Genomic DNA, 13,099 nt, shown 5'->3' with positions numbered 1-13,099 from the left:
ATGTAGGGCAGCAAAGATGGACAGAGATGACAACTGACAGGGAAGATTTAGGTGCAGTTCTGGAGAAAGGAGAAAGATGATCAACACTGTCATCATTACCCTCTGGAAGAGACAATTGGGAACATTAACACATCTGATGCTTGAGAAAATAGGGGAGAGGACTGGGAAGGGAAGTCCCTCTGGGAGCTCAGAAACATGCAGGCGAAGTGGCAGAGACCAGAGAGCCATCTTGGCATCGATGGTTTTACAGAGACTCAGTCGAGGATGCTTGTTGTCCTTGCCAGGCCAGCCCACATTTCTCCCTGCCTTGCTGGCATCTCTAATGGAAAAGAGATTGGAACAGAAAGTGCAGCCAAGTGTGCAGCTCTAGCTTTTGCTACCACAGAGTGTGGCACTGAGCTCTCCTGGGGAGGCAGAGCAGTGAGAGGCAAACTTAACCAGAGTGCAGCCCCTAGGGGTAAAGGGGGCGTATATCAGGATAGCTGTGCGAATGTGAGCCAGCTCTCTTTATTCCCACCCATGTCCCCAGTCAAGCACTTCTTTGCAGTGCATTTTGGACATGCTCTTATTCTGAGCTGGGGAAGGCATTTGCAGTAAAACCCCAATCCAAGTGAAACTCCTCAGTCTTAAGGATTTTTTGTTTTTCTTTCACTTTTGGAATGTTGCCCAGTTATTTCTTTTCCTGCTTGTTTTTCGCAGTCTTCTTTGTTTTAAAGATCCATGGCGATGTGCTCATCTTTTCTGTGATGTCTGTTAATGCAGACTGAAGAGCAGGATGAATTTGTGGGACTGTTAGTGCTGGGAAAGAAAATGCACACAGGGCCCTTTGCACATCTTCAGATCCTGTGTTCTGCAGTGCTCCAACATCTGCAGCTGCTGGTGCCCCCAGGAACCTCAAAAAGGAACAAAAAAAAATGAACACTTATTTTTTTCTGCCTGGTTAAATAAAAATAGGGCAGTGTGATGCTCAGATGACGCTGAGCAGAGAAACAGAGCAATGTCCTGGCATCCTGCGCTGCTCAGAAATAAACAGTGCTAATGAAAAAGGAGAGGAGATTCTGAGATCCTTCTGTGGAAAGCACCACGAGCATGCAGTTCTTTCAGATCCAGGTTCTACTGCTGTGCAATGGCCACAGCTGTGTGCACTGCAGGTTTTCATGGGATGCAGGAGATGGGATATGTGGGATGCAATTGTTGATGCTTCCAGTAAAGGTCTGGACTTCTTGCCATCTCCCTGCCAGTTCTCCTTCCCCCTTGGGCCAAAAAAGTCATGGAGTGGCAGGGCTTGAGTTGGTGTGGTAGGCAGTAATAGGTGCATTAGTGTTGCAGTGTGGGAGGAGACTGTGTTAATGAGGTGGAAGTGGGGGTGAGGAGGAACGAGGCCCTGAAGCTCTCAGCTCATTTCCCAGCAAAAGCCTGTAAAAGCCCCTGGTCCTTTGCCAGAGGCTGTTAGGTAAAAGCTGTGTGCATTTCCCCCCAGTAACTGCACTTGAAGGGGATGATGGAAGTCATGGAGATGATGAGGGCTGTCGGGAAGCAGCTGGGGAGACAAGTGTGGGGTGGCGGAGATGCCTTGTGGCATGCAGGGGTGTGGAGGGGTGCACATCGGGACATCTGGCCAGAGGAGCCTTTGTTCATGACCCCCTGTCATCCCCTGCAGTGGACCACGTGGTGCCAGACCCCGAGTCCAGTCTGGTGGAGGCATTCGAGAGGTGGCGGGAGTGGGCAGATGGGAAGGCCTGCTGTGACTACGCGCTGCACGTGGACATCCCCCGCTGGAGCCAGCGCGTCCGGCAGGAGCTGCATGCCATGGTCCAGGAGAAAGGTTTGCTGCCCTTTCTTCCTTGCCCGTGGCTGGGTGTGGGGGGCCTGGCAGAGAGGGGAACGTGGTGGATGCGCTGTCCCTGCTCCTCTGGCTGCTGAGCACGATGGGATCCTGCTTGGCCTTGAGCTGGGAGTTGGCATTCTGTGGGTGAGCGGCAGGACTGCCAGCTGAAGCAGAGATTCTCCTGCCAGCCCACCCTGTGCCCATTCCCCACGTCTCAGTGCTTCCCGTGTGTCTGGGGAGTGGAAACTGTTGGCTCACTCTCTTTCAATTTCCTCTCTGCTCTTCCCCTAGGAGTCAATTCATTCATGGTTTACATGGCCTACAAGGACTTGTACCAGATGTCAAACACTGAGGTAGGAGCTCTTTTATGGCTTTGGTTGTGTGTGATTGCAGTGCTAGCTGGAAAGCCAGCAGCAGTGCTGTGTAGTCACAGCTCTGCAGCCCGAGATGAGGCACTTTGCAGGGGCTTGCATGCTGCTCGCTGCTCATCCCTGCTGCCTTGAGAAGTGTGACCCTCGGGCAGCCCCTCACTGCTCGACCACAAGCCCTGAGGTGCTTCTCAGTGGCCAGGCTCCCTGTTAGAGGGTGGCAGGCAGAGGGGTGGGCTGGAGAGGACACTCTCTGTGCAGCTGATACTGGGTCCTGCCTGCCCCTGTTCCTGCACAGCTCTCCTGGGGGTGCAGTGTGGGAGACTTATGGTTGTGTGCGAGCCAGGGCAGCGTGTCTGTCTGTGTGGTGACCTCTTCTTGTCTCTTTCAGCTCTATGAGATATTCAGCTGCCTGGGAGAGCTGGGTGCCATAGCTCAAGTTCATGCTGAAAATGGGGATATAATTGCACAGGTAACACGTCTCCTCAGGTGTGCAGGGCCTGGAAATCTATCCTGGGCTGATTGGATGTGGGGTGTTTGTAACAGGACACTAAAGCTGTGTGGGCATCTTTTGCAAGGTGATCTCTTTGCTGCTCAGCAGCAATATCAAATTTACTGAGATTTTCTGCTGTGAAGTGACTGGTGGGAGCTGCAGTAACGAGTTTGTGAGACCCTTCAGCGTTGTCCTTCAGGACACTGATCTGCACTTCAGCATAGGAGAGCTGCATAGTGGTATTTCTGTGTGTTGTTTCTGAGGAACAATAGTAGGTAAAAATCCGTTTCAGAGAAACACGGCAGATGACCCAAGGAATCAGGAGGACAAATGTTGGAAGTATGTGATTCTGTTGTGACAGAAAGCATTGTCATCTAGAGATAAGAAAAACTCAGATCATTTAAAGGGGTATCAGATACTGCCAAATTATTATTATTTTTTTGAAACAAAATCAGTGAAAATATTTGTGACATTAAAGCAGAAAAACAACAGCAAAAACCCACACTGGCCAAAGTTTTGTTGGGTAGATGGTTTACCTGCAGGATTAGAAAGACAGGCTGACAGATGAAAGAAAGCAGATCCCAACTGCTCTTTTTCTTTCTAAAATTAAAAGAAACGTGGAATGGGCAGAACTTTCCAGGAAATCAGGATTTTAAAGGACCCCCAGATAGCGGGGAAGTTATTACTGCAGGGCTTTTGTCAGTGGTGTGAGTGAGGTCTGAACCCACAGTCCTGGTAAGGAGACGTCTCATCCCAGCTGCTGATTTGCCCTATCCCAGAGCAGTGGGAGAGCTCTGGGACCGGTGTGCCCTGTCTGAGTGTCAGAGCTGTCAGCAGCAGCCTGTCACTGCTGTTCCCTTGCCATTGCTCCCTTCTGCTGGCTGCTCTTTGGAGACCGCCACTGTTTTCCTCTCCCAGGGCTATGGGTTGGTGAGTGCTGGGTATCAGCCCCACGTGGCAGTGCGTGCCAGAGCGCTGCTCTGCAGGTGCCACAGTGCTGAGAACCAGCTGAGCTGCTCTCTGGTTTGGTGCCCTTGTCTGCGTCCTGCTGGGAGGTTGGAGTGGTTTCTGTCTTTGAGCTCTTTGTTGCTGGGGAGGGGAGCCAGGGCGCTGGGGGGGTCTGGTAGAGGAAGCAGCTGGGGGGGCTGCAGCTGTGGGGACCTCATGTCAGCACGGGGATGGCTCCTTGGTACCACAGGGCTGTCCTGAGGCTGTTTGCTTCTTTTTGCCTGGTGTGTTGTCACCACTGATGGCCACTTTTAACTCCTGTCAGGAGAAGATTAACACTTCTCATCTGGGTGAATTTCTCATGTTTTCATACTAGCTTCTGTGAGGTTCAAAGAGAGACCCTTTACATACTACTGGATGAAAACAAAGCTTGTTTATCTGCCTGTGGTAAATACAGAGTGTGGTGACAGCTCTGTTTGGCCATCGGGAGGGGTCTGCTGATCTGGGGGGGGGGCAGGTTCAGAGCCTGATAACATCCTTTTGTCCTTCTTGTGTCCTAGGAACAGGCCAGGATGTTGGAGATGGGAATCACCGGCCCAGAGGGCCACGTGCTGAGCAGACCCGAGGAGGTAAGACAGAGTAGTGCACAGAAGAGCTTTTCCCATGAGCTGTAGTAGGGCGTACTGCAGCAGGGCTAAACATGTGTATAAGTATGATACTGCCTGGTTCATTATCAGCTCAAGAAAGAGTGAGATGCTCTTTTGTGACCAGTGTTTTTCCACCTAGCTGGAGTCTCCTAGCAGAAATGAAGGCGTCTGAGTTGTTCAGAGATGAAGTAATCAACAAAAAATTCTGTACAGCTGTAGCAGCACTCAGGGCAGGTTTGGCAGCGTTCATTTTCTATGGGATTCTAGAGTGTAAGAGGCCCGAGGAGAATAGAAAGGCAAGTTTTAGTCCCTCTGAAAGGTCAGTGTTCGTGTGTCTGAGCGCAGACAGATTCCAGCCTCTTCCTGCCTAATCTCTGCTTAGGGCCTAATGTGGGTTTCAAAGTCAGACAGACAAAACCATTGGTGGAAGGAGTGGGAGGGGAGGAAAGGGGGAATTTCCTGGTTACAAGTCATTGTGAAGACACTAATTAGATTATTTCTAATTTTAGCTTACGGGGTATTTTTCTGTTTGGTCTGTTAATCTGAGTTGTGTCTAATTTTAGATAGGTTTTCTTGAGATAGCTCCCTGCTGAGAGATGCTTTTAACTTTCTATGGCAAATGAAAGAAGAAAACAACAGCAGAACCGAGTGGGGAACACAGTGACAGATATATATTTCGGGGTCTGGAGAAATAAAATCAATTGGCTTAAATTAACAGTACAAGAAGTTGACTGTATTGTAACTGGTAATGACAGAGCCTAGTGTAATGCAATGCTTACTGCCTTTGAAGCATGAGACAATAAAGAGAAAAGACTCAGTGTAAAAAACAGTAGGTCATGGTTCCACTGTGTGTAAATGTACACTTAGGTTTTTTATGGCCTTAGACCTGTTGCCACTAGCTGGCAAGCTAACCTGCAACTACAGGGTACTGTGCCAGAATTTGAGATCTGTCCTGTTATCATAAGACAGCACTGCAGTTCTTCTTCTCCAAAGCCAATAAAGCATTATTGAGTGTTTGATCCTGAAATGCCATTAAAGCTTCCAGCATACCTTCAACCTGGGAAAACATTCAGTGGTGTGCAAGTGATGTGCTTCCCTCCTGAAGGCTTGCAGGTGGTTGGCAAGGCACTGGGACGGTGACCCAGGGTCCAAGGATCTGCTGTGTCCTGGAAGGACCTCTGTGGGCGTTAAAGACATGCTCTTTTAGCAGGTGGTGCCCGGGATTCAGTAGTGCCGGATGGTACTGCTCAAGACTGGATCAATTTTGAAGGGTATTCAGTGATGGCTGTTTGCCCCCATCCATGTGTTAAAGCCCACTCAAGTCTGTAAGTGTGCTGGTATGTTCTCAAAAGAGTTCTTCAACAGAAGAAGAAAACTGTTTTCACTGTGCTGATGGATGGTGCCACAGACAAGCTCACAGAAGTGTGTGAGGTGCACTCCTCTGCTGGGAGCACTGAGCAGCTGCCAGCTGCAGGCAGCAATGGCACAGTGCCTGCCTTCCCAGCTGGTTGGTACGTTGTCTTTTTAAGGCTTCTGTTTTGAACCGTCTCAGGCTGAAGGTTGAAGCCAAGCTGCAGAGCTAACACTTAGAGAACGTCTGGGGCTGAGCTCAGGCTGAACGAGGGCTGATGTCATAGTTCCAAGATAACCCCATGGTGGAAACGTGCCCTGCTCCAGCGGCAGGCTGGCTGGGACACCCAGCAGCTGGCTCATGGGACAGCTGGGCCCCAGCAGCCCACCAAGGCACAGTCTGCAGCACCCCAGGCATCAGCAGGGCAATGTCCGATTAAACCAAATGCTTAGAGAGGCAGAGCTGTGTCTGCCTGTGCTGGCTGCAGCCGTGCTGCCAGGTGTGGGCAGCTGGCCCTGAGCTCCTCTGGCTGCTGACAGACCTGGAGCCAGGCAGAGGAACAAGTGGCAGCCCAGCTCCATGCTGCAGCCCTGCAGAGTACTGCTTGGCTCTGGCCTGCAGGCTGGGCCCTGGAACCTCCCCAGGTACCAGAAGGAGAACAGTCAGCAGTGAGCCCTCCTCACCTGCTGCACTCCTCTGCAGCCAGACTGTTCTCTCTTCCAGCTGGAAGCAGAAGCTGTCTTCCGAGCCATCATCATTGCCAGCCAGACCAACTGCCCCCTCTATGTGACTAAAGTGATGAGCAGAAGTGCTGCGGACCTCATCTCACAAGCCAGGAAAAAGGGTGAGCTGATGCTTTGTGCATCCACACTGTTGCCATTGGAGTCCTGGGTTTGGTGTTGCCCTCACTGTTGAGCTCAGACCCCTTCTTTGAGCAGCCCAGAGCTACCCCTTCTTCTAGGGGAGGTTGAGGTTTTAGCTGATTTGCAAAGCTTTCTGTGAAGGGCTTTCTGTGGGGAAGCTCATACCATCCATATGCAGGTGGTTGAAGCTGCTGGGTACATCCCCAGCCTCTCTGACAGTGCTGGCCCTGCAGCAGTGCTGCTGTGGGCACATCCCACCTGGATGCAGTGAGCTGTGCCCCTGCCCACAGCTGCCACACCAGGGCTCGTGAAGAGCTTTCCTCTGACAGGCTCTGAGGCCTTGCTTCCCAGTGGCCCAGCCTTGGTTACAGCCATTGGCAGGGGAACACATTATCAGCCTCTGAGAGTCTGAGGTTATGTCTCCCAGCACCACGTGCCCTCCAGGTCTGCACCACCATCGGGCTCTGTGACTGAAGCTGAAGGACTGGTAGAGTGCCTGTGATAGCAGAGAGGTCTCTGGATGTGCTGTGGGCCCAGCAGTCCCTCCTGTCTGCTCTAGAGGCCACAACAGACACACAAGGATCAGACTGCTGTAGTCACCAAACCTGTGTCCTCTCTGCTCATTTTTCCAGGCAACGTGGTGTTTGGTGAACCCATCACAGCCAGCCTGGGGACTGATGGAACACACTACTGGAGCAAGAACTGGGCCAAGGCTGCGGCATTCGTGGTCTCACCCCCACTAAGCCCAGACCCCACGACCCCTGACTACATTAACTCCCTCCTGGCCAGGTGAGCAGTAGCAGCCAGGCATGCTGTGCCTGGTCTGGTGGCTCTGCCAGTGATTGCAAGTGGGAGGCAGTGCCTCTGGCCTGGAGTAGCCTGAGAAGAGGCCAGGGAGTATTCAGTTGGCCTAGACACTATTCCAATGTGAACCACTTCACCCCAGGGATTTAATGAGCTGCCTGATGAAATGGCTGCTAAGGGAGGCACTGAAGGCATAGCGCCAGTAATGAGAAAAATACTGTGGCACGTGGTCACAAACTGCTTTAAATGCCCTGAAGAAGGGAAAGAAACGAGGGTCAGACAGCACAGAATTGTCAGTGACAGCACTGACTAAGCTGAAGAAGCCGTGTGATTGCAGCAAGAGCAGAAGCGGGGGCTTGGGATGTGGCTGTGCATGAGGAGGTCTGGGGCACAAGTGGCATAGCTGGTGGGGACCCACCTGCCAAACACCATTCTGGCTTTTTGTCCACAGGTGAACAGTAGAACAGTCTGCAAGAAGTATGAGGCTCTTAGGGATAGCTTGTGCACGTCTGGCAGGAATAGTAGATGATTTTTCACCCTAAAGGTAGGGGGTGGGGGAAGGGATCTGTTGAAAGCGGAGAGCAAACAATAGAAGCACTTCAGCAATTTGAGGTGACCTTTCCCTCAGAGCTGTCCTCCATCCCCTCACTGGAAAGGCATGCACCACAGCCAGGGATGCAGTGCCTGCTTGCTGGCTGTGCCCATGTGTGAGCTGCAAGCCCCACTGCTCTGTGTTTGCAGCTGAACACTGTGTGTGGTGCTGCTCTGTGCTAGCTGGGCAGGGCTGGCTGGGGGCTGTAAATGGAAACGACCTTTGAGGTAATGTTGGAAACATCTCTGAGATGAGCATGGGATGCCAGGTCAGAAATAGGTGTGACAGCAGAGGGATAAGCTGGGGTTGTGTCCCAGTGAGCGGCAGTGCTGGATGTGTGTGGAGTTGCTTTTGCTGGCAGGAGTGGTGCCCATGCATTTAGGGTCTGAATGTGCACCTCGCCTGGGATTTTGCTGTGGGCAGTGAGCAACATGTGCTTCTGCTTAATCTGAACATACGAGGTAGATGCAAGTCTTAGTGACTGGCAGCCAAATGTGAGCCCGACTCCTGAACTTGATTTCTGATGTTTTCCTGCTACTTCAATAGCAAATTTACCCCAGACCTCAGAGGAGAGGCAGGAGCACCTCTGAGCACTGCAGTCAGCACAGTTCTGTCCCATTGCCTTTCCTAGTTGTTTTCTTGAGGCTTTGGCAGGAGAAGCAGCTGCAGGGCTTCAGCTGAGCTGAGCGGTTTGTTTTCTTTCACCAGGACAAAGCTGGTGGAGATTAGGAAGCATGTTTTGTCATCAGGCTGGATCTCTGGCTCTGCAGTCAGTCAGACATATGGCAGAAATTATCAGAGGAAGATGGAGATTACCAGTGGATTAGGACTGATTCGTGGCCCTGTGCAGAGCTGCTGCATCTGTGCCGTCAGAGGTTTGGGTCCAGGAGTCCAGCACTTGCAGGCCCTTCCCTCCCAGCTGCTCCAGGAGCCAGCCCGGCCCCTGCTCCCTTCCACCTGGCAGCAGCTTTGTCCCCAGCTCCCCTCAGACACAGCTGGTTTTGAGCTCCTTGTCCTGTCCTCCTGGCAGCTGTTGGCTCTGCCCATTCCTGCCCTTTGCTGACACTGCTGGATCAGTGGATGGATTCCATCCTAACAGTGGCCCTCTCCACACAGAGGACCCTGGGCAAGGTCACAGTGAGCTTGTCCTGGAGGGAGCCAGGGCTGCCAGGATGCAGGGGGCAGTCTCAGTGGGGACAGTCCTCGGCTGAGCAGGACTCCTTCCTCCTTGCATGGCAGAAGGGCTGTTCTCCCATGCAGACCCAGCAGGCTGCCAGAAATAATTTGTCTAACTCACACTGGGATGTTTTGTCCCTCTAGCTTGATGTGAGTTATAGTCTGTTAGGGAAGTACACCTTCTGGCTTGGCACAGAGGCTGCTGTGCTCTCCAGGACATATCCTCCACTCCGAACTGTGTTTGCTGTGCACAGGGTGCTGGCTGTGACCCAGGCAGGCAGTGTGGTGTGGCCGAGCTCTCCTGCCACCGTTGCCCAGGGGACTCAGCCACTATAGGGGCTGTTGGTGGGGGTCTGCAGGCTGAAGAATCACAGAAAAGGAGTGCAGAGTAATAGAGAGCTGGGTGGGGGCTGCCCACATGCAGAGGACTTCCTAGTCCCTCATGTCTCTACTGTCTGACTATGAAATGGCTCAGGATGCTCTTATTACCACCACGCCAGTGGTGACCTGCAGGTGTCGGGAAGTGCCCACTGCACGTTCAGCACTGCGCAGAAAGCAATTGGAAAAGACAACTTCACGGCGATCCCAGAGGGGACCAATGGCATCGAGGAACGGATGTCTGTCATCTGGGACAAAGCAGTGGTAAGAGCCAGCAGGGAGCGGACAGGCTTGACGGGCAGCACCGTGTCCTTGCCCCAGCAGGGCTGAGTGCCCAGTGGCACGTCTCCTTTCTGGCTTTGTGAGCTGAAACAAGCTGGAGCAGAAACAGCTGCCACAGGGCCACGATTTGCGAGCATAGCTCCAGCTTTTGGTCTGTCTAATGCCTGACCTGGGCTCTTCCTCTCCCCTTCCCCAAAAGAGTGCTTTGTTCTCTTTGTGTCTGAGCAGGCTACAGGAAAGATGGATGAAAACCAGTTTGTGGCAGTGACGAGCACTAATGCTGCAAAAATCTTCAACTTGTACCCACGGAAAGGGAGAATAGCTGTGGGCTCAGACAGTGATCTGGTCATTTGGGATCCTGATGCAGTGAAGATTGTCACAGCAAAAACCCACCAGTCTGTAAGTCCTCTGCTCGTGCCGGGAATGGGTGTGGGAAGTGCTACACACAGTGATCTTGCTGCATGGAGCTCGGTGCTGCTGTGCTGGTAGGTGCAGGCACCAAGTTCCAGCTCCGGGCAGTGCAGCTGTGACTGCGGGTTAGGATGCCTTTGAGCCCTGGGCTCTGCTTGCAGCACCTTTCTCACCCAGCTGCCTTGCTCTCCCCCTGTGCCAGGCCTACACTGGGCTTTTCTCCTCATCTGGGTTACTCTTCTGAGTCCAGATTTTTCCCAGTTTTGTCAGCATGCTTTATTCATGCTTCTCAGCCTGCTTCCCTCTGTTTCTGCACCCAGCTCCTACACAGTTCACACGGGAGCTGAGGGGGGTTCATGGTGTGATGGACTGGTGAAGGGCAGGAGGCCTCTGAGGCAGCAAGGCCATTACAGGTGTGCTCTCCCTGCCCTGGAGGCTTTGTTAGCAAGGTGTGGGGACTGAGCAGCCCTCAATAGGCAGACAGTGCTCATGTTTCTCCTGACCGTCACCCCTGGTTGCTGCAGGCAGCTGAGTACAACATCTTTGAAGGGATGGAGCTGCGTGGGGCCCCACTGGTTGTCATATGCCAGGGAAAGATCATGCTGGAGGACGGCAACCTGCACGTGACCCAGGGGACTGGGCGCTTCCTGCCCTGCAGCCCTTTCCCTGACTATGTCTACAAGCGGATCAAAGCCAGGAGAAAGGTAAGGAGGTGGGAATGCCAGCAGAAAGAGCTGCGTTAATCCAAATAGCCCCTTTCTCAGCTAGCTGATTGTTCTCCCTCTCGTGTATCTGATCAGTTGGAAACAGTGCTGTAAACCTGTGTGTGTTGAACCTACTGGGGATTGTTAAGGGCTTGGCAGAGCTGTGACCTCTGTGCTGGGGGTGTGCTACCATGGGGGCAAGACATGGGGCTGAGTCAGCAGTGGGTGCTGCAGATCCAACTGCTCCCTTGTTGCCTTCCTGTTGCAGCAGGAACCTGAAGGGAAAAGTTAAGTTAAAAACAAGGAGACTGAGCAAAGAGGGCCTTCTCCCCATTTGCACAAAGTAGACCCATGTCAAGGGTTGCCTGTTGCATAGTCCCTCAGCATGCGTTGGGAGGCTGTTGTGCAGGTGGGGCTGAGGCACCTCCACACTGCAGGGAGGTCTCGGGCATGCAGGACAGGTGAGCACGGGGCTGGCAGTGTGAGTGGCCTCTGCAGTGGGACCGGGGAGGCTGGGATCCGTGCACCAGGATGCTGGCAGCGTTGGTGGGCTCACGGGAGTCGCAGGAGCATCACAGTGTCACTGTGCCATTCCTCTCTGGTAACAGATGGCAGAGATGCATGCTGTGCCCCGGGGCATGTATGATGGACCTGTGTTTGACCTGACTGCCACCCCCAAGGGCGGCACCCCTGCGGGATCCACCCGGGGGTCTCCCACGCGGCAGACACCCCCTGTCAGGAACCTCCACCAGTCAGGGTTCAGCCTGTCAGGTAAGCATGGCACTGGGTGGGCTGGCACTGCACGGTGCCCTGGGGCTGGGGGCGGGCCAGGCTGCAGCCATAGCACAGCACTGGACTCTGCTTGTGCTGTGTGGGTCTGCACGTAGAGGACTGCCTGCTCCTGGAATGGCCACTGCTTTCCTTGGGGTCCTGCCTCAGTCAGAGGCAGAGAGGTTGCCATCAGTGGCCCAGAGCCTTTCAGCAAGACCCCAGCCTTCCTGGCGGCCGAGTCCTATGGAGGAAATCCTCTCAGCATCACTTTCCCTTCCCTTGGTGCTTTGTTGCCCTCTCCAGGTACCCAGATTGATGAAGGCATTCGCTCTGCCAGCAAGCGCATTGTGGCACCGCCGGGAGGCCGCTCCAACATAACCTCCCTCAGCTAAACCCCCACACGGAGAGGGGAGCGATCCCTGTGCAGGCAAAGGAAGAAAAATGGTACATTGGTGTTTAAGAAGGAAAAGCAAATAAACCTGTTCTGAAGAATCAGTAAGCCTCAAGCCTTACGTTTCACAAACGCTACTTGCTACCTAGCTTTAAAGATGTTGCTTCATTTTATTTTACGCATAGCCTTAAAATTCTGTTGTTGTTGTTGTGGGTTGGGTGGGTTGTGTTTTTCCTCTTCCTTTTGTATGCATGCCGCTCAGACAGGTCACTTGGTTCAGGTCGTTGTTGGTGTTGAATGCTTGTGGGCAGGTGGGGGGGTGCAGTGTGAGCCTGCGCTGTGTTCCTTTGTCTTGGTGCTCAGCAGCATTTCACCATGATGCCCGTGGGGGAGCCCAGATCATCTCTGTAACAGCTGTCACAGCGCCTCATGTAAGGAAATTTACGACTTTGTACACTTTATTAAAAAAGAAAGGAAAAAAAAGCAACTGTTCCTCAAACAACTTGTCGTCACGGCTGCTTTATTCCTCTCTGAGCTGTGGTTGCCTGCCTGGCCCTGGGGACAGCAGGGCAGAGAGGCCGTGTCCCAGGGGCAGGATGTGTGCAGGGCTCCTGGGGCAACTCGGGGCTGTTTGAGCTGCGGGAGACGTACAGCCAAAGGGAGTCGGTGTGTGCAGCACTGGGGGACCAGTGTGGATATTGGGACCATGTTGCTTCTTGGGCAAAAGCAAAGGATTAACAGAACAGCTCGGAGCAGGTGCTGGTGAGACTCCATTCAGTTTGGCCATGCTGTCTCTGGCTGCAGCCTTTTGTGGCCATGGTGGGCTGCAGCTGTCAGCTGTGTGGTGACAAGGGCCAGGCCTTCCCAGCTGGGGCTGGTTTTGAGGCTGTGGGCACCTGTGAGTTAATTGCTTTCCCTCTATCAGGTGGTGTCCAACTGTGAGTCACTGCCTTCTCAGGCTTGCAAAGCATTCAAAAAAATTAGATTGTTTTTTACGTATTAGGAAAAATTGAGTGTCAGTGTAGGCAGTGCTAAATAAATACTTTTTTTTTTGTCCTTAAGTATTTGACCCTGAGATATTTATTTTTGCAT

General features: G+C 52.8%; 1 protein-coding gene across 3 annotated transcripts in view; it reads left to right on the top strand.

Annotated features, from left to right (window-relative positions):
- DPYSL3 (dihydropyrimidinase like 3) overlaps window positions 1-12,509 on the top strand; it is a 30,544-nt gene extending 18,035 nt beyond the window's left edge. For all 3 annotated transcript variants that reach the window (XM_015293987.4, NM_204493.2, XM_025154782.3), the window contains exons 4-14: window positions 1,661-1,825; window positions 2,120-2,181; window positions 2,588-2,668; window positions 4,198-4,266; window positions 6,359-6,479; window positions 7,131-7,287; window positions 9,571-9,712; window positions 9,959-10,129; window positions 10,666-10,845; window positions 11,454-11,616; window positions 11,920-12,509. In XM_015293987.4, the coding sequence (XP_015149473.1) occupies window positions 1,661-1,825; window positions 2,120-2,181; window positions 2,588-2,668; window positions 4,198-4,266; window positions 6,359-6,479; window positions 7,131-7,287; window positions 9,571-9,712; window positions 9,959-10,129; window positions 10,666-10,845; window positions 11,454-11,616; window positions 11,920-12,008 (1,400 nt within the window). In that variant the 3' untranslated portion in view covers window positions 12,009-12,509. The remainder of the gene's footprint in view (window positions 1-1,660; window positions 1,826-2,119; window positions 2,182-2,587; window positions 2,669-4,197; window positions 4,267-6,358; window positions 6,480-7,130; window positions 7,288-9,570; window positions 9,713-9,958; window positions 10,130-10,665; window positions 10,846-11,453; window positions 11,617-11,919) is intronic.
- The last annotated feature ends 590 nt before the right edge of the window (window positions 12,510-13,099 follow it).

This window comes from Gallus gallus, chromosome 13 (genome assembly GCF_016699485.2).
Source record: "Gallus gallus isolate bGalGal1 chromosome 13, bGalGal1.mat.broiler.GRCg7b, whole genome shotgun sequence".
NCBI lineage: Eukaryota > Metazoa > Chordata > Aves > Galliformes > Phasianidae > Gallus > Gallus gallus.
The sequence above is the reverse complement of the archived record's forward strand: the minus strand, read 5'-3'. Positions and strand labels throughout refer to the sequence as shown.